General features: G+C 44.4%; 1 protein-coding gene across 1 annotated transcript; it reads right to left on the bottom strand.

Annotated features, from left to right (window-relative positions):
* Positions 1 to 218: 218 nt before the first annotated feature.
* XAF1 (XIAP associated factor 1) lies at positions 219 to 13307 on the bottom strand. Its single transcript, XM_033089018.1, has 9 exons — positions 13166 to 13307; positions 12818 to 12886; positions 11243 to 11378; positions 10568 to 10624; positions 10022 to 10217; positions 8706 to 8791; positions 2388 to 2729; positions 408 to 475; positions 219 to 254 (listed from the first exon to the last, which is right to left on the bottom strand). The coding sequence occupies exons 1-9, from the start codon at positions 13177 to 13179 to the stop codon at positions 224 to 226; spliced, it is 999 nt and encodes a 332-aa protein (XP_032944909.1). The 5' UTR covers positions 13180 to 13307; the 3' UTR covers positions 219 to 223.
* Positions 13308 to 19650: the final 6343 nt, after the last annotated feature.

Below are 19650 nucleotides of genomic sequence, written 5' to 3'. Positions count from 1 at the left end.
AGTAACATATGACCCCATACCTATTAGAATAGTTGAAATCAGAAAAAATTATGACAACACCAAATGCTGGCCAGGGAATGTGGGAAAACTCAATCTTCCATACATTGCTGGTGGGAATGTAAAATGGACAAAGCTGGGGTCTCCCATGTGTCCAGGGTGAGGGGCCCAGATGCTTCATCAGAATTCTCAGACAGAAGAGCTGGAGGCTTTTCTTTTTCTTGGCTTATCTGTAGCTCTTGGGTAAACCAACATTGCTGTTCAAAAGGAGGAAAACAGTTAAAATCCAAATCTTTTCTTCCACAGAAAAGAAACCCAAGGAATATAACCCATCTTTCACAAGCAAAGACGACCACAAAAAGTGAGCAGAAAACCCAATGCCAAAAGGCAATTTTCTAAACCTGTGGTACCTTTTCTTTTCCAGGTGGAGTTTCTCACTTGTTTTTTCTTTCAACGAAGCTAACCACCAACATTTCTCCTAAAGAAATGGATATAAAAATAGTTTGATGAGTTAAAGTGGGAAGTGCTAGTTCCAGGGAGATCTCTGGATATTGCTGTCCCCAGTTCTCAGAGCATAAACCCTGAGCTACAAATGTCAGGGAAAAGGCATGGAGCCCAGTGAGCCAAGAGGGGCCAGGAGGGAGCTTGGGACAGTGTTTACTAGAGGCCTGTTGTCATCAGGAGGGTGGATGGATAGATTAGAGAAAACTCACACCAGGGACTCTTATGCAGCCATTAAGAAAAGAAAGAGCCACATCATTTGACTTGGAGGGATGTCCTTGGGTATCACTGAATCATTACATTAAGATGCAAATTATATAAATGTCTAACCAGGTGTCATGCTGTACACCTGAAACTAATGTAAAATAATACTGAATGTCAATAGTAATTGAGAAAAAAATGTTAGGGGCCTGGGAAAAAAATGACATTAGGATGTAAAGAAATGTATATAATTGGACTCCAAATGTGTATGTTTGTATGTGGTTATATAATAGGGTTGCCAGATAAAATACAGGATGTCCAGTTAAATGTTAATTTCAGAGAAACAAAGAATTTCTTTTTAGTATAAGTATGTCCCATGAAGTTACTTTATAGTTATTTTTGTCCCAAGTAATGTATTTTTATTTGCTACATCTGGCAACCCTATTATATAGGGACGGAGGAAAGTATGGATAGAAACAACAATTTTTGGGAGGCAAGAGAATATAGCACTAATAACACCCCCAGCAAGTATGAAATCCACCCATTTTTGTAAAATTGTATGCTTATGTGCATACATAGGTGCATAAAGAAGTTAGAGAAGATTTAGGTCTACTTTTTTGTAAGGAGAATGCATAATGTATTAAGTAAAAAAGGCAAATGGTAGAATAATGAGTACAGGAAGATAATATATGGGGAAAAGAAAGAATTCAAACCCTCTGTAGGCTTGTTCCGGTTTTTGTGAGCAAAGGTAAAGCTTTAAAAGGACACCCACCAGGTTGTGGAATCTCAGGGATGGGACTGGGGAGGAGTTGGGATGAGAATGGGGAGGATTAGCATTGTCTTTGTATTTCTTTGTATGGTATTATGTCAACGGGTTACAACAAAATCTAGTACTGTTGTATTTTGAACAACAACAAATAATGAAAGCTTTTAATTTTTTTAGTGAGGCATTCAGTCTGGAGCTTAAGAGCATAAACTATATACTTTGGAACTATATACACGTGGATGCCAGCCTGGATTCTGCTACTCTGTAATTGTATAATCCTGGAGAAGCTACTCAACCTTTCTGACTATATTTTATCTGTGAAATAGGGATACAATACCTGCCTGTTGTTTATAATGAAGATTAACAATTTGTAAAGAGCTTTGCATTGTAACTAGCATATAATGGTTAACTACCTCTAATGCTAATTCTTACTATTACTAGAAAATAATCTAGGCTATAAAAATCACGCTAGTGAGGCTACAAATCCTGATCCACTGGAAGTAAATCTTGACCTGCTGGAGGCAAGACACCAACCGACTTAGGATCTTGACCAAGGCTCTGATGTCTGTCCTCAGTTGCCTTATCTCCAACATGAGAGAGCTAGACTGGATGCTCTCTGCTTCCTTCATTTAACTCAATAGTTTTGGAGCACTTGCTGTGGTTAGCCCCTGGGCCAGGAACTGGAGGCACAGAGATGAAAGATCTGGTCCTACCTTCAAAGGTGGCCCAGTGTCTGGGAGATTATGCAAATAAACCAGGTGGTAAGTGCTATGAGAGAGTAAATGGGGGCACACAGAGAAGGGGGAGATAGAGAAAGGCCTTTCCAATGGCAGTGTCTGTGAACATCCTGCAGGGCTTGGATTTGTCTAAACTCTATCCAGATGGTTCACAGCCAGGTAAGGAGAGAACAGAGGCTGGGTACCTGATGTTGGTTCAGGGTTGGCAGGGGAAGTAGAATACCACATTGAGAACATCTCCTCAGAATGTCATAGGCTGCCTCGTCTTCTGTAGGAGAGGTGAACCAGCGCTCGTGCTCAGACTTCCAAGGTAGATCCTTGGTTTCGTTTGTGCCACTTGGTGCTTGCTTTGTTGAATTTTCAGAAAGAAGAGGGAATCTGTTTACATTTTTCGTCTTTGGGCGGACATCTTTTTCTGCTGTGGAAGTTTGATCTTCAGCAGCCTGACTTGGAAGGGATGGAGAAGAAACTCCCGGCTTTCCAATTGGAAAATATTTTGCAGATTCTGAGTTTGCACGACATTTACCCTGCAATTGTGAGTAATATATCAAATTTAAAAATGACTTTGATTTTAATGGTTGGACAATACAATAGATTAGATACCCTGAAAACGTTCCACTACAGACATTTAGATATGTTGGATAAAATATGACAAAAATTCATTTAAGTTGATAGCTGACTTTGTAAGAAAGAAAAAAAGCTCTGTGTTCCAGGAATGAAGACCTGACCTGTTAAGCATATGAGCTGACACTTTGAGAGGAGATGTGGGGGTCAGTCTTGCGATTAAGGGCTTGGATGAGAGAAAAATCCCATCCACATAAGGTGGGGAATTGGAAGTAAGACTCCTCTTTCCCTGAGGAATCTTGAAGGCTAAACTATGGTGTCTAACAGAAAAGAATCAGCTAATTGGAAAAGAAAAGTGGTAAGGGGGTGTGGGGAAGAAAAACTGGTGCTCCTGAAAACTCAAAATCATAGGCCCATGCCATTGTTGTGTTTGGGACTTAGATTTACATTAGTCTCATGGCCTGGGAATACCCAAGCAGAAGAATTAACATAAACATTGGAAAGTATGGCAGAGCAATTACAAAATCCCTCTGCAAGGTATCTTCAAATTAGGTCATACAGGATTTTCACGGGTAGTATCCCACCAAATAGAAACTCACAATTCCAACTTACAAATACACAAAGAAGCACTCTACTTTAAGAATAACAGACACAACCAATAGCAGGATTAGTCTCCAAGAAGTTCAGATAATAGAACTATAGGATAGGGACTGTAAAATAAATTAATTAAAAGTGAATAAAACAAGAGAAAAGGATAAGATCCTATGAAAAAAAGAGTAGGCAAATTGGAATGAGATTAAATAGAACTAAAAATGAAAAAGACAGACATTGAATCTCAATGGATGTGCTAAAAACAGCAGATTAAATGTGGACAAGAAAGAATGAACTTGAAGGTAGATTTAAGGAAATTATCCAGAATATGAGAGCGAGAAATAGAAAACATGAACGGTTAGAAGACATGAATGAGAAGGCCTAATATATGTCTGTGATGTTCCACAGAAAGAGTTGGAAGAACATGGAAGGGTTAGGTAATATTGAGGATCCACAGAGCTTAGAGCTGAGACTTTCTCAACTGATTAAGAATGTAAATCTTTAGATTCAGGTAGGAGAAATCCTGAGGAAGAGAGAAAAAAAGTAAACACATTTGAGCACATTATTCTGAGCAGTATGAGTAAAAACAAACCCTTAGATACATTGCGGTGAAACCACAGAAGATACAAGGCAAAGAGGATGTGGAAATCATCCAAAGAAAAAGATTATCTACCAAGAAATGACAGTTGCACAGAAAGCAGACAATTACATGGAAAGATTATCAACAGCAATCATAGAGGTGAGAAAAGGGTAGAATAGTGTTCAAAATGCTAAGCAAAAATAACTGTTAACCTAGAATTTGATATCCAACTAAACTACCATACAACCATTCAAGAATGAAGAAAAAAGAACTACATGTTTGGGCAACTAAAGATTTACTGTGCATAGATTCTTGCAGAGGAACTAAGAAATGTATTCCAGAAAGAGAGAAATCTCCCCCAGAAGGAAAGCTTGGGATTCAAGAAAGAATGTGAGCAAAGAGAAAGGTAAACATGAGATTATATCCAAAAAGGCATAAATTATATAAAACAACAACAATAAAAATGACTAAAGAAGGGTAGTATGAAAATAAGGTGGAATTAAACGATTCCGGCAGTATTTACATATAAGGTGGGAGTAGAGGATTAGAGTTAACATGTTCTCAAATCCACATATTGTTTGTAAGAAGTTTAGAGAATATGATTAATTTTAGACTTTATGAAGTATTCATATTAAAATGTTAAGGGTAACTGCAAAAATGAGAGAAATAGAATGCAAAATTTCAAATCAGGAGAAAAGAAGAAAGAAAACGAAGAAAATTTGTTCAATCCAATAGAAGGCAAGAAGAGAAAGCAGCAGCAGCAGCGGCAATGAACAAGCTTGGTAAATGGAAGGCCCACAAAAGATAGTAGAAAAGAATTACTGACAATATTGTTGAGCCTGATAATGGCATTGTAGTTAAGTAAGGAAATGACTGTATTTTTAAGACGTATATTAAAGAATGATGGACAAAATGACAGGATATATTGGATCTGCTTTAAAATACTTAGAAAAAAAACAAAAAAGAAAAGAAAAAAGGATAGATGAAGCAAATGTTGAAAACTTTTGATTATTGATATATCTGGGTGATGACTGCATAGGGGTTTATTATATTTGTTCCCTACATTTGCATTTGTTTGAAAATTTTTTGTAATACCATTTAAATAATTAAAATGGTAGAGTCTATAGCCATCCAAGCTATCATTTTCAGACATATAAGTAAGGCTTACAAAAGTTAGCCTCCCATGCTTTTGTTCTCAAGGAACTATTTAAGGATATACTCTACCAAAGAAGAAGTAAACCAAGAAAGAAAAAAACCTGAACCTAAAATTTGGCGAACAACTTCTACACTGGAAAGAGTGGAAGAAATTCTCAGAATGACAGCTACTCATCAGGTCTGGGGAGCCACATGCCCCCAAAATGAATTGAGTAGAATACCTGATGTGTTCGATTGTATTGAGGGGGAAATTTTCAGATGTGGTAGAAAGTTTTTAGGGATGATTTAGTGACAGCTATCTAGAAAGTGAAGCAAATGAAAAATCGAAGCAATTATTAACTCCAGGGAAAACAAAAAGTTGTAGAAGAAAGCAAATGTAATCAATTATAGTGTGGCATAGCCATTTATAATATTTATATGTTCATAATAATATAAAATTGATTATTAATTTAACCAGAATGGGTGATATCAATAAATTGGGAGGATGGAGAGAAGAAACTTGGAGATATGTGTAGGATAGATGGTGTCATAAAGCTAAATCCTATCCTTAAATCTTTATGAATAGATAATATCTAAAACTGAACAAAAGGAATAGCAGTATGAGAAGTATGGAACTAAATACCAGAAGAAATAGCTAAAAGAGTTAGAAAGTAATTTGTGACTTGACAGCAATGAGCAAGAAGGGGAGCAGTGGAGCTTGTATTTTAACTGGCGTGGTAGGAGACAATTAACGAGGACTATAATAAAGAAGTAAATTAGATAACATATTAGAAGTTGATAAATGATATGGAAACAAAAACAGTAGAGAAAGGTAAGGGGGATGGGAAGAGGGTTACAATTTTAAATAGGCGGCTTATAAAACATTCATGTGAAGATGGAGAATAGGCAGTGATACATGATTCTGCAGTTTGGGAGAAAATCTGAAATGGGATGTAGATTTGGGAGTGTCTGCCTACATGAGGCATTTTTAAAAATCATGAGATCTGATGAAATTATTGAGACAGTGAGTATAGGTAAAGAAGAATACAGAGACTGAACTCTATGTCCTTCTTTCCCCGCTCCCCCCAATTAAAAGGTTTGGGAGCAAGAGGAGGAGAGACTAGCGAGGTAATTGAAAACCAGGAGAGTATGACATTCTGGAAACCAAGAAAGAGGGAAATTAAAGAAGTGACTTGAATAGTCACTTGAAGTGAATTGTGAATTGAAGAGAATATGATGAACAGTGTTCTCGTAAATTGAGGACTGAGAACTAACCATTGGATTTAGCAATGTGAAGGTCATTAACGATTTTGACGAGAGCAGTTTTGGGGTGGGGGGTGTGTGGGGGGAAGGCACAAAAGCCAGATTGGAGTGCGTGTAAGAATGGGTGAAGAAGAAATGGAGACAGTGACTACAGACAACTTGTTCGAACATTTTACTACAAAAGGGAACAAAGAAAGAAGTTGGCAGCTGGCAGGAAATGAGATCAAGAGAAGTATTTTTTGTTCTCCTGTTTTTGGGTCATGTTAATATAAAGTGAAAGAGTGGGAACCATAAAACCACCCAGTAAAATAATTGCAGTCTTTACTTTGCTAATTTAGAGAGAGAGACAGAGAGAGAGAGACAGAGAGAGAATGCTTTCCATGCAGGGCCAAGGATTGCACCATAATATAAGTATTTGTTAATAGTACACTTTAAAAACTTGGTATCAGAACAAATGTTAGAACATACTGGAGTGAACAGTTTGAGACTCTATTGCTGCCTACATGTGCAGTTCATTCCACCTCTCCCTGTTGTAGGAGAGAGAGGGCGAGTTGCTGGAGCAATGGCGCAATGACCTTGTGTAGGCAAGGAAGATGGGACATAGTGACCAGCCAGCACTAGGAACATAGAAAGCTCCTCTATGGTTATCAGGAGGGCAGGCAGAGTGTGTGTGGATGCTATGACACAGATGAGTGTGGTGGTGAGGGCTCATGGATGTCTCTTCTCATGAAGAAGTAGACACATCATCCCCATTTTCCTCGAAAGAAGAAAGAGGCTCAGGGAAACCACACAGCCGATAAGTGGCAGAGCAAAACTAAAATTCAGGGTTTCTGACCACAAATCCACTTCCATGTTTATTAGAGCTGCAAGTCAGTGTGTAGGTGCCCAGTCTGGACAGTCTGAAGGAGAGTAGTCAACTCCACTCTTGCTTTAATGCTCACCAAGTATCTTCTGATTCAAAGGAAAGACGTGGACCACTTATGTAATAGAACAAGCATCCGTATTAAGGAAAACACATGCACAGCTTTCAATGTGCAGCTAAGGCTGCGAATCACTGGGCTGGGTTCCGTGCGTCTCAAACTTGAAACACTAGGGATGTTGCGAAACTGCAGACTCTGATTTAGCATTTCTAGGGGGAGGGCCTGAGAGTCTTCATTTCTAACAAGCTCCCAGGTGACACTGATGCTGCTGGTCCACAGACCGCATTTCAAAAAGCAAGGAGCTGAAAGGTGGGAATGACCCAAAGGTCTATCACTAGACAGATAGACAGACAAAGGGTAGTGTGACCATAAAGGCCGTAAAAGGATGAAGCTATGACACATGCTACAACATGGATGCACCTTGAAAACTTTATGCTACGAGAAAGAAGCCAATCACATAAGACCACATATCATCTAACCCCCTGTATGTGAAATGTCCAGAATAGGCAAATCCACAGAGACAGAAAGATTAGTGGTTGCCAGGGATGGTAGAGAGTGAGGAGGTAGGAGTGACTGCTTAATGGTACCTGGTGAAAATGTTCTAGAACTAGATAGAAGGGATGGCGTACAACATTGTGAATGTACTAAATGTGCCTAATGATATATTGTTATGTGTATTTTACCCCAATAAACAAAAAAGATCTAGATCATCCTAGGGTTTCTTTAGTGCTGACAGTCACAGCTCTCTGAATTGAAGGGTTAAGAAAGGGTAAACAGCTCTCTGCTCAAGGAGAAGGAGATGAGTTCCTTGGAGAGAAGCCTTGGTGAGTTTCTCCAGAGAGAAAATGCTTCATCCTGCAAAGAAGAGGAGTGACTTGGCACAGCTCATGCACCAAAAGGTGCTTAGAGGGATGGAGGGAAGAGTCTGTGAGTGTTCCCAGGCAAAATCAATCAATCAATCAATCAATCAATCAATCAATCAATCAATCACATCATTACACCTCTATAGAGTCCTCCTTTGGTACCCAGCTCTGAGATCGGCTTCAATGTGGGAAGATGGAGAAAGTCTTTCACTTTTGCAAAGGAGCTCACAATCTAATGGACAAGACTCCCACAGGGGACAGAAAATTATAAGGCAGGTCCTATTGAGGACCAAATGGCAATGTCCAGGCCCTGAAGGTTGAAGATGTTCAGAGGTGACCAGGGGTAGCTGGACTGGTTGGTCAGGGAGGCTCCTTGAAGGGGCTGGCACAAGTTGGAGACCAATTATGTAGGATAAATTAGCCTAAAGCAATTCACAACATCCCATTTTGAGCAAAGCAAAAATAAATAAGAGACCCTCGAATACCCATGTGATGTAAAATCGGACCCAGAATCTACAATTCCTACCATGCTTTTTGTAATACGAACAAGCTACGAGCACCATTAGAAAATGACGAATTGCTACTCACCATATGGTGTAAATACTTATTTCCTGGGATCATTTGGTGGCAATAATGACAGTAGGTGCTGCTTTCAGGAGCTGAAATTTTCTTCCCTGAATAAACACAGAAACACCGCCACAAATGATTGCCCTTGACAAGTTAGCCTAGCTGTCCCACAACTGTGTACATGCTTGTCGTCATACGTATGAACTGTCCTGGGCTGGCTTGGCCATGAGTGTCCTGTACTGCCAGTGTCCTCAGCCACACAGACTACTCTTGGCCGAATCACCCACATCATTTCCTTTATGGCCACAGAGGTTCACTCCGGGAAGCACATGACCCTCATGAAGAGACATTTTCCTGGAACAGGACTGGTTTCTAAGGAGACGAAGGGAACCATTACCACGGGTGCCAATCCAGTCCCACCTGACTGTTCTTTCACTTCAACAATTTCTGAGCTCTAGGATCAAATTAGGTGTTGTTGTGTATATCGTTGTTGATTGTGTTGTGCTGTGTTATCTTGTTGAAGTTGTGTTCTATTGGTGAAGCTGTGTGGGTTGTGTTAAAGCCCAGCCATGCTGGAATGAAGGAAATGTACACAAATGTCAAGCATTCCAGGTTTTCCTTTGCCAGGGTTGACCTTGGGTAGATTGTTTACCAGGAGAGATTCACTGTCCAAGAGGTTTTAGGCTCTCCACGTGTTACCATGTTACTAAAACCACCAGTGAAGTCAACAGAAGATCTGTCACATTGATGGCTTGTCTTCTGTTAAAACACCTCATAAAGAGGTAGCTGGCTCCAGAGAACACGAAATGGTATCAGGGAGCCACCATGTAGGCCCAAAGGTCAGGAGCTACAGCTCATTTTCTTTGGTCCACTGCTGCTGGTGGAAAAAGCTCCAGATTTGGTGTCGGGAAACTCGGGTGTCCAGCTTTATTTCTGCCTCTCGCAAGCCCCTGCTCCATGCTGTGTATGGGTTTCTCGTCTGTAAGAGGATGCAGGGGGATCTCTGCCAGGCTAGGATCATGCTGGAGGAATTCCAAGGAAGCCTCCTATTTGGCAGGGCCCTCATCGCCTCTGCACCCACCTGCGTGGCTTTCAGGATCCCACCCCCTGCCTCTCAGTCTCCCTGGACCAGTCCTTTGAAGCTCACGGCAGACACACAAGAAGGCCAATCTAGTACGCAGTCTAGGACTAGAATAGCCGGATGAATTTGAGACCTGTGCATCTGTCATACACACATGCCATGTCCTGTTGAGCATCTGCCTACATTCCTTGCATCCCATCCAGAGAAGCTTCCTTTCCTGGAAGCTTCCCTTTTCCTCCCAGCCTGCACTGCTCACCTCTCCCGCGCTGGGCCTGCTCACTCTGACACACATCTCTGTGCTGCGCCCGCACTTGGAGCATGATGAGCTGGCCACAGTCTGGGCAGAACTCTGTCCGGTTGCCACAGTGGTGCTCGTGGATCTCCAGCTTGCTGAGGCACACGACTGCCTCACAGAACTTACACTCAACAGGGCGCTCCTGGCATTCCTTGGTCTGCAGGGAGGCAGGCAGGGTGGGCATGGTCTCTGGCCTGCAGCCACTGCGACCGGGTTGGGGATCTGAGCTTATTTTCTTGGGGGACTGAAGCCAATAAGAAAGCAGATGGGAAGGGCCAGAATAGGGACTGTCTTGGGCTCATGGTCCACGGCAAGCACTTCTGACCAGCACCTGGAGGACAGGAGGCTCTGTGTCCCTATGGCCAGCTAGTTCTCCATTGTTCGCCAAGCCTACTTGGGTGAGGAGAGAGGTCGGGGGGAAGTCTTTATTATTGGCTGATCTTTCCCCTCCCGCGTCTCCCAGGTTGGCTGCTTGGCTGTAAAGGGTGAATCACACTTGACTCTCACCTCATGAAACTCCAGCAAGTGCTTCTGCATGCTCTGTTGGCACATCGCACACCCGACCTAAACACAGAGAGAGAAACTCGGGTCCCACCCAGCACCTGCAGCCTTCCTCCACGTCTGCCTTGCCTCACGTGTTGCAGGATTGGGTTTGTGAGCTCCTCGGGGCCAGGGATCAGGTGTGGTTACCTCAGTCTCCCTGTGGCACCCGCCCCGTGCTCAAAAAGTGTTTGTGGTACCCGCTGAGTTGAAACGGATGTCTGAGTTTGACGATCTCCAGAAAGATAGACAAGGGCTCCCAGGAGGGATTGACATGAACGAGCAGGTGAGCCAAGTCAGACTTGGACTGACCTCGGCTGTGACTGCCTTCTAGAGCTTTCATTTCCCGCTTCCCCTCTTTACAAATCTCAAAAGAACAGTCAGCCTTTCCTGCAACTGGGACCCCTTGCCTCGGCCAAACCCATGAGCCTGTAGGGAAAGGGTTGGAAAGGGGAAAATCGAGGGTCGACTCAGTTTAGTGTGAGAAAGGCAGAATTACTATGCCCATTTCACAGAGACGGGCCAAGGCGTGCAAGGGCTAAATGACTTGCCAACGGCATCCAAGCCAGCTGCTGCAGCAAGGACCGGACTCTGCCTTGACGCCCAGGGATCCCACTTCCGTCCTTCCTTTGGCCTCCTCACCTGCTGGTGCCCGTTCTTGCGGTGCTCGTCCATTTGCTCCTGTGAGACAGGTTCCTTGCACTCTGGACAGAGGACCAGGAACAGCAGGCAGTGGGCTTCATGGAGGTTCATGTGGGCAGAGGCCACATTTCTTTTGCTGCAGGATCAAGGGGGGAGAAAAACAGGGTTATTTCATGGTATAAAACGTGGAGCCATATTTCACACCCAGGGCAGCTGAGTTAAGATCTTTCGAGGCTTCAAGCCCTGAAAATATGACCCCACCTGTCTTCCTTCCCCATGTTGGTCTCAAATCAGAAACGCAAAATCATAAAATAAGTGTAAGGATGCTTTACAAAGTTATCGTATTGCCCGGGCTAGTTGGGGTGGGCAAGAAGGAGCAGGAGGGTGAGATTACAAAGGGGCATTAGGAAACTTTTGGGGGTGCTGGATAGTTTCATTATCTTGATTGTGGTGATGGTTTCATGGGTATAGACACGTGTCAAACGGTGCTCTTTAAAAATGTACCATGAATGCAACTTATGTCAATTATACCTCGGTAAAGCTGTTTAAAAAATGGAATCGCAAGTATCAAATTCTCTCCAATATTTTGTCTTGTTTTCAAGTGTTCCCCTGCCTGGCCCACAGCCTGTGGGGACTCCAGCCCTGGCACACCCACACTTCCTGCAAGGGCAATGCCAACTTTCAGAATCTCCACATTTCGGGGAGTGAGAGTCCCTCCGCCTATTCCCTGCCTCCAGGCTCACCTGTGCAACCCACAGAGAGGCCCCGAGTCCCTTCTTGGAGACCCCGAGAACACGAGCTTCTAAACCTCCCATTTTCTGGACAGGGTGCTTCTTAACACTCCTTATCACCAAGAAATGCCTCCTTTCACTTCAATCAGCTCTTGCTTGTGGCAGCTTGGGAGAAAGGGAACTCAGAGCTTGTAGCCCTCAAGGCCCAAATGATAATGAGAGGCAGGTGGCACCAGGGCTGCTCCCCTCTCCCTGCCTTGTTCTCTCAGCTGTTCCTCCTGGGCTGGTTCATACACCCAAGAGCCAGGAGGACCTGGCTGGAGCAAAGCTCTCTGGGAAGGAAGCCCCCTGGTTCCTGCTACAGGTAGGGAGCTTCGAGAGTGAGGCGCTTCAAATGAGCCACGTCCCCCTGAGTTAGGGGTGTGGTCCTGGCCTCCGGCTGGGTCCCCCTCACCCCGCCCCACATCTCCTTCTTAAGGTGAGTGGGGAATGGTCCCAGATTGGTGTGAAGACCATTTGATCAGAACCCCAAATTAGGACCTGAGGTCTGACAAATATGGGTAGCCCATGGACAATTAACCTGCCTGTTAGGCTTCAGGACTGTCCTCGAAAGTCTAGACTATCTGAGGCAGGTGGTGGGGGAGTGGGGTTCAGTAACGCTGACCACTTCTCATCATCTCTGAGATCTCCTGAGTTTAAGCCTTTCTTCCCTACGGTGCTACCGTACCCACACTGTCCCTCCCGGTCATATTATGCCTGGACCCTTTCTCCTCATTTCAGAAACAGCCACATCCTGTCTGTCCCTCTCCCTAGGCAGTTAGTTGCTAGAGAAGCAATCCCTTACCAGTTCCTGCACACTTCGAACGCTCCCTCCATGCTCTGGTCTCCGGAGTCTTCCTGTTGAGTTTCAGTTCTTGCAGAAACAAAACTGAAAGTGTTACAGCAGCCCAGCCCACAGCTCCAGGGAGGGAGGGGGATGCCAGAATTCTCAGCTCAGGGCTGTTCTAAGGTTCCTGTGTCTGGACACTCCCAGGAAGCCCCTCTGCAGTGTGGTCGGCCCAGCCTGCCCCTGCTGCCTCCCGCGGCCTGTCACCCCTGTGGCTGTCGCCAGCTGTTTCTGTGACCCAAGGCAGGGAGGCAGAAGCCAGGTGGGCAGCAGCCCCTCCCCTCTCCCAGGTCGGCTTCACTCTACCTGGGTCTCTCCATGCCCTTCCCCCAAACAATGACCTTCCCCTCTCTCTTGCTCTTGTCGCTGGTCCTTCCTCTACAGGAAAGAGACAGCTTGCAGTGTTAAACTTGAAGGCTGCTCCCTGAGAGCAGCTCCTGGCCTTCCTGCACCTTACTCTAGTCATGGTTGGTGATGGCTTTGAAAACAGGGTCTGGGAGGAAGTGGGGATGCAGGGTGGTGTGTCCTGAGACTGTAGGCTTTGAGCCACATCACTGAGCAGCTTAGTGACTGAGGACAGCTTCCTGTCTTCCTGAGTGTCTCTTTCTTGTAAATAATTAGAGCAAACACGTCTGTAACACTAACAAGTGATAGGCTGTAATGCAGGGTCTCTGGTCCCGCTCTCAGGGGGTGGACACGGAATACGGTGAGGCCAAAAAGGAGCAACAATGGAGCCATAGACAGGGGAATCATACCACTATATTCCGATGGTGGCTGGTTGAGACACAAAAGCAAACGTCCGCCAGTACCCCAATGAGGGGTCTTCTTGCTCCCCAGGCTCGCTGGCGGCCAGGTGAGACACACGAAGTAGGATCAACACGACCGGCAAGCCACGATCCGCTTGCTAATCCCACTTGCTAGCCGCAATCCGCAGTTGCTAGTGTAGCCATGGCAGTTATATTGGTGGCTAATGGCCAACTGGCCACAGCTGATGGCCATCTGATCCTAGCTGATGGCCATCTACCCGAGCCAGCACCTTTCCACGTGACGTGGAGAGCCTGGAAACTGCCCTCTGGGACTCTGTCCCTACATAGGCTAGTGAGAATGTTTCTCTTTTCATCATCCCCGTCTTCAGATAAAGAAACCAAGGCGTGAGGTAACTTGCACACTGCACAGCCAATAGGCAGCAGAATCAGGCTTTGCTCCAGGCAAAGCGACCCTCGGCTTGTCTCTCCTTGAATGGCCATAGGGTTGGGAGACTGGAATTCGAGAGTGTAATTAACTGACAGCTGAGTCACCTTAGCCTTTTGCGCTTTTGTTTCCTTGTCGTTTGGACTCGAGGAGTCCAGGGGGACTTGAGGAGTCCAGGTGCTCCAAGAAATTGTGTGGAAAATTGCTTTCATGTGAGTATGTGCTTGTTCCTGGGGAAGAGCCGATGTTTTTAGCAAACACTCAAAAGAAGTCCACGACCCAGATGGTTAAAATAACTGGACTCATTGACTCAAAGATTTGCGAGTCAAAGACATCCAGTTCTGTTAAAAGCAACACATGTCCAAAATTACATATGCATTATTGAATTAAGTGAATGTAGAACATTTGTTTGACTGCTTGGGTTCTTTTCACAGGGAGAATTAGGGCGCAACTAGTTAGATAAATAAAAATGGTAAAACAGTGTGTACCTGATTGTTCAACGGGGGATTGAAAAATTTGCAAATTTCAACTCCATTAGAAACATTTGGATATTATATATTTTATATTGAAAAATTTAAAGGGGACTTAATGTGTATTTCTAGTTCCTGGAATTTTATTTATTAAAAAAAACCCGAGCCCATCTTTAATTAGCTTCAACATTCACCTTTATTGTTTATAAACATAATTAAGATATTAGTGTGTAGTTCGAGAATTTTGATTGTGGTTTTGCACATTTGTCTGAGCCTTTTATTTCAACTTTAGTGAGCACACTGTATACATAACTTTATAATAGCTGATAAATACGTAACGGCTTTTCACTAAGATATGAAGACATTCCTCCTAACGTTCGGAACGTCAGAAATCAAAAAGGGATCACTGAGGCAAGAATCGGTAATACTTAAAGCACTTAGCATGGGGCCTGGCCATTTGCTGGGGCTCCCTACTCTGGCTGCTCAATAGACCCACTCTAGTGTGTATCCCCTCTGGAGTCCTCAGAACTTTCCCAGACCCCAGTCCCTGGGGTGGCAGGGCAGGAGCTTCCAAACTTGGCTACCCATTGGAATTGCTTGGGGGAACTTCCAGAAAGCCACTGATGCCTGCCCAACCCCAGAGAGTATGATTTTACTGGTCTGGCATGTAGCTGGGACTTTGGAATTTTTGAAAGGTCCTAGGTGATTCCAGTGTGCAGAGAAGTTGGGAGCCACTGGTGTAGGAGGAAAGGCTGGTTCTGAGTTCCAGGGCCAGCACTGTGACTCCAGCCTTGGTTCTTAGCTTTCCCATCTGAAGAATAAGAGGATGGGGGCAGATGAGCTTCATTGAAGATTCTGGAAATGGAGATGTGCAGTATGGGGAAAGACGCTTGATGTTCATGGAAGAAAGACTGGGGCTGGGTTGCTGCAGAGGGGAGAGCTGGGGTCAGTGGGTGGAAGTCCCAGGATACCCTGAACTTCCTCCTGGTCACTACTGGATGAGCAGGTCAGGGATGGTGGGGATCCGGCCCCAGGAGTAAGGCTGGGAGGGTCTAGGATTCGGTGAGCACCCAGCTTTCATGTCCCGTTGTGGGTGAGCTCGAAAGAAAGCCCACCCAAGCCAAGGTTCAGACAAGCTCTTTATCTGGACCAGCCCAGGGTAGCACACAGGAAGAGAAGGGATGGTGGTCTGCTGGATGGGGTGCTTTGGGGATGTGGGAACAGGATATGGAGGCTGCTTACATATCCCTCCCTGCTCTGCCCACTCAATAGACCCACTCTAGTGTGTATCCCCCCTGGGGTCCTCAGAACTTTCCCAGACTCCAGAAACAGCTGTGCTAACAGAAGAATTCCAAACCATGTATTGAACGAAGGCACAAGCAAGCCGAGAATTCTTGTGAAGTCAGCAAATGGGGTGAGAGCAGCTTTTCTGAGGAGGATAACGGGATTAAAGAAAAGGCTCAGACATGGCCTGAGGCCTTCAGCCAGACTCTGAAATTCAGGTATTGAATGCAAGACAGTATGCGGTGTTAATAATGATCAAAATGATAGGTGGTAATGGCAAATAAATGCGTAAACACTTTCTTTGTTCCAGGCCTTATACTAAGCATTTTACAGGCATTGTCTTTTTAAATCTGCCCAACAGCTCTGGTGTAAGAATTATTAGCCCCATTTTGAACCTATAGAAATGGAGGCTCAGAGAGGTTAAGTGCCTTGCTCAAGGTCACACAGCGAATGTCAGAGCTAGGATTCAAACCAGGTTGATCTGAGTCAGGGGTCTATGTACCTGAGCAAGACACCATTCATCTTATTTTACAGCTGGTGGTGGGTGGAGACCCGGGTTAGCAGCCTGATTCCCTTATCATCGGGGGCAAATTCCTTAATCCCTCCGACATCCGGGCAGTTTTGTGAATATCAACATTAGTGAAAAAAACTGAGCTTTCACACACGTCTCCTGCTGAGATACCCCCAGAATGGAGGGGTGGTGGTGGTAGAGATGTAAAGAGGGGTGCAAAGGTGAGACATTCCGGAAGATAGGAATCAGTGGTGGGGGGGCCTTAGGAGTGGAATTGGAAATGACCCTGAGTTTTTTCATCTACTCCTAATTTTCTTTCAAGATGTTCCCTCTTTCCAGACTCTCCCACCCCTGCACCACCCCTGCCCTTACATCTCAAAATCCCACCAGTTCTTCAGGGCCGACTCTGACGTTATCTAGGACCTACCTCCTCTGTCTCTGGTTGTGCTTAGTTGCTTGTCCGTCTGTTGCACCTACTCGCCCCAGCCAGTCACGGGTGTAGGTGAGTTGAGATTCATCACCTTCTGCCAGAGGGTCCCACATGCCTTGTACCTAGCAGGCACTGAAGCCCTATGCTTCGTAGTAGTGGGAGATCAAAATGTTGGCTGATCTGAATGGATGTGAAGGATGTGTCTCGGAGATAATTACAGCAGAAGTTAGAAATCTTCCCTCCACCCATCCCATACCACCCCAGAACCCGAGTGCTCTCCAAGTAGCAGCAACGGCCATTTTCTTCTGAATTTTAAAGATAACTTATAATTTTATAACGAATGCACGTTTATGCTTTCTTTCAAAAATTAGAATATTACAGATAAAGTAAAATTTCTTTTTGACCACCGTGCCTGCTCCTAAGCCATCATTATTTTGAACTGGAATGTGTAACCAGGCACATTCTGATTGGCCCCAAAGCGTGTCCCCCTTTCCAGCATCATGGCAATGCGTGCTGTGGGCTTGCATGATTTCATCATTCTGCCGCCCGGCTTTGGCTGGTCACCAACCCCGCCCCAACCCCAATCCCATAAAAGACGAGATGAGAAATGCTGTGTTGTGAGCTTAAAATTCCTCTCCAGGACACTGTGGCTACCCACTTGGCAGCCGTCAGGAGTTTCCGGCAGTCTTTTTGTGTCAGGCCTGCGGGTCAGGGGAGGGGGGTAAGGGTTGTCACCAGGAACCGATCACTCAGACTAATTTGGCTGGGCTGCCAATCTTTCACGGGGAAGAGGAAAAGGAAAAGCAGAAACTTTGGGCTGGAGCAGGAAGCAGGAATAATAATATACACCTCGATGCATTGTTTTGACGACATAACAAGAAATAGCGTGTAAGCTGTCCAAGGTTGTGGGAGATGGGAGAGAATATTAAAAGAAGGTTATTTCAATAATTGGTTTTGAAAAGGGATCTTGGTGAGGCTTTATTGTTTCAAGGGATCGCTGTGCTAAGGAAAATGATGTAATGACAGAGGTATTTCACTTCCCAGACAAAAATTACATGGTGGAATTGTGCCCACTTCTGTGGGTCGGTCGTGCCTTTAGAAGGAATCCTGTGGTCAGAATGGGCCTTAATCCTGGGAGACGTGATCATAGAGATTGCAGTCTCCCCAAGTATGACATGTTTGGGTGGGAGTTTGTTTTTCAGACCACATGCAATTGCACCAAATGACTAGTCTCTGGATGGAATTCAAGCCTGGGAATATCTGTGATTGTGTTTGGGGCAGACTCCAGGCCTGGCTGGATAGCGAAGTCAGGGGATGCCCTGCCGACTCCTGCTTAGTTGGCATGCAAAGGGGAGGAACCTTGTCATTAAACCCATGGGCAAGAAGCAGCAGCTCCACGGCCTTTCGTCTACATTTGTAGTCCCGAGTACTTTTCCCTTCCCTTCCTTCTGTCAAAGGTCTGTTTCCACACGTTCTCAGTTCCTTTTCCTGGTTAAAGCCCCACCTCCCTCACTTCCCCCTCCCATTCCCACCCAATCAGCAATCACAGCTCCCCTCTTTGTCCCCAAAGGGAGTATTTCAGGGACGGTGTTCAGGGGCCTTGTCTCTCTCCCAGGTGATTTTTTTCGATCGCAATCATGGTATGGTCACCTTAGGTGCTATCCATAGCACCACCTGACAATGTTATAAATTTTGCTTTAAATAGCTGGATGAATTCTAAAGAAATCATGTACCTGTATACAATACGATTCTGACACTAACCACCGGAGTTCGATCAAATTTCACATGATAAAGGCACAATCCCCCACAAGACGGACCTCACTTCAGTCACCAGCTGCAGCTTTAGGGATTCCCAAACCACCCACACTTCTGACTGGCTGTAAATTCTGGGATCCCCAGTACCCTCTAAAAACACCAGCCACAAGCTTGGGGGTCCTCAGGTTATGCTCACTTCTGATGAGCTGGCCACACATTTGGGGGTTTCCAAGACCCCTTCAGGTACAATAACTCACTGGAATAACTCACAAAACTCAGGATAGGCTACACTTATGATTACAGTTTATCATAAAGGATACAAACCAGGCCCAGCCAAGTGGAGAGGCACAGGGTGAGGTCTGGCCGGCTCCCAAATATGAAGTGTCCATGTCCTCAGGGATGTGCCATCTTTCCAGCACATAGATGTATCGTCAACCAGAAACTGTACCTGAGCCTCAGTGTCCAGAGTTTTTAATTGCAGATCCATGTTTTCATCTGCTATCATTTCCTTTCAACCCAAAGCACTTTATATACTATTTTGTAGCGTAGGTCTTTTGGCAATGAATTCTTTGTTTTCTTTTATCTAAAAGTGCCTTTATTTTGTCTCAATTCTTGGAGACTCTTTCCATGCATATAGAATTCTGGGTTGACAGATTTTGATTTTTTTTCCTTTCAGAACATTGAAAATGTTGCCTGCCCTCCATAGTATCTGATGAGAAGTCCCTGGTCATTTGAATTGAGAATCCCCTGTATGTAATCTGTCATTTTTCTTGGGTTGCTGTGAAGATTTTCTCTTTATTTTTGGTGTTCAGCAGTTTGATAATGATTTAGCTAGGTATAGTTTTCTTCATATTTATCCTGCTTGGGGTTTGCTGGGCTTTCTGTATTTTTAAATTTATGACTTTTGCCAGATTTTGGGAAATTTCAGTCATTTTTTGCAAATATTTTTCTTCCCCATTATTTCTCTCGTTTTCTACAGCCCAGATTAAATGTATGTTAGACATTTTGATATTTCCCTGCAAGTCCCTGAGGTTCGGCTCTCTTTTTTTTATCTTTTTCTGTGTTCTTCAGATTGGTTAATTTCTATTGATCTAGTTTCAAGTTCACTGTCTCTTTGTCATCTTCTATGTATTGTTAATATTTAATTTCA

This window comes from Rhinolophus ferrumequinum, chromosome 21, assembly GCF_004115265.2.
Source record: "Rhinolophus ferrumequinum isolate MPI-CBG mRhiFer1 chromosome 21, mRhiFer1_v1.p, whole genome shotgun sequence".
Lineage (NCBI taxonomy): Eukaryota > Metazoa > Chordata > Mammalia > Chiroptera > Rhinolophidae > Rhinolophus > Rhinolophus ferrumequinum.
The sequence above is the reverse complement of the archived record's forward strand: the minus strand, read 5'-3'. Positions and strand labels throughout refer to the sequence as shown.

What these genes read in the sequence shown, in the direction of transcription:
- XAF1 (XM_033089018.1), bottom strand. An exon ending in ATAAGTATTTACACCATATG is followed by an intron (nt 2,730 to 8,705) that starts GTGAGTAGCAAT and finishes TCACAATTGCAG; the next exon opens with GGTAAATGTCGTGCAAACTC. An exon ending in CAACCCTGAACCAACATCAG is followed by an intron (nt 476 to 2,387) that starts GTACCCAGCCTC and finishes CCATTTCTTTAG; the next exon opens with GAGAAATGTTGGTGGTTAGC.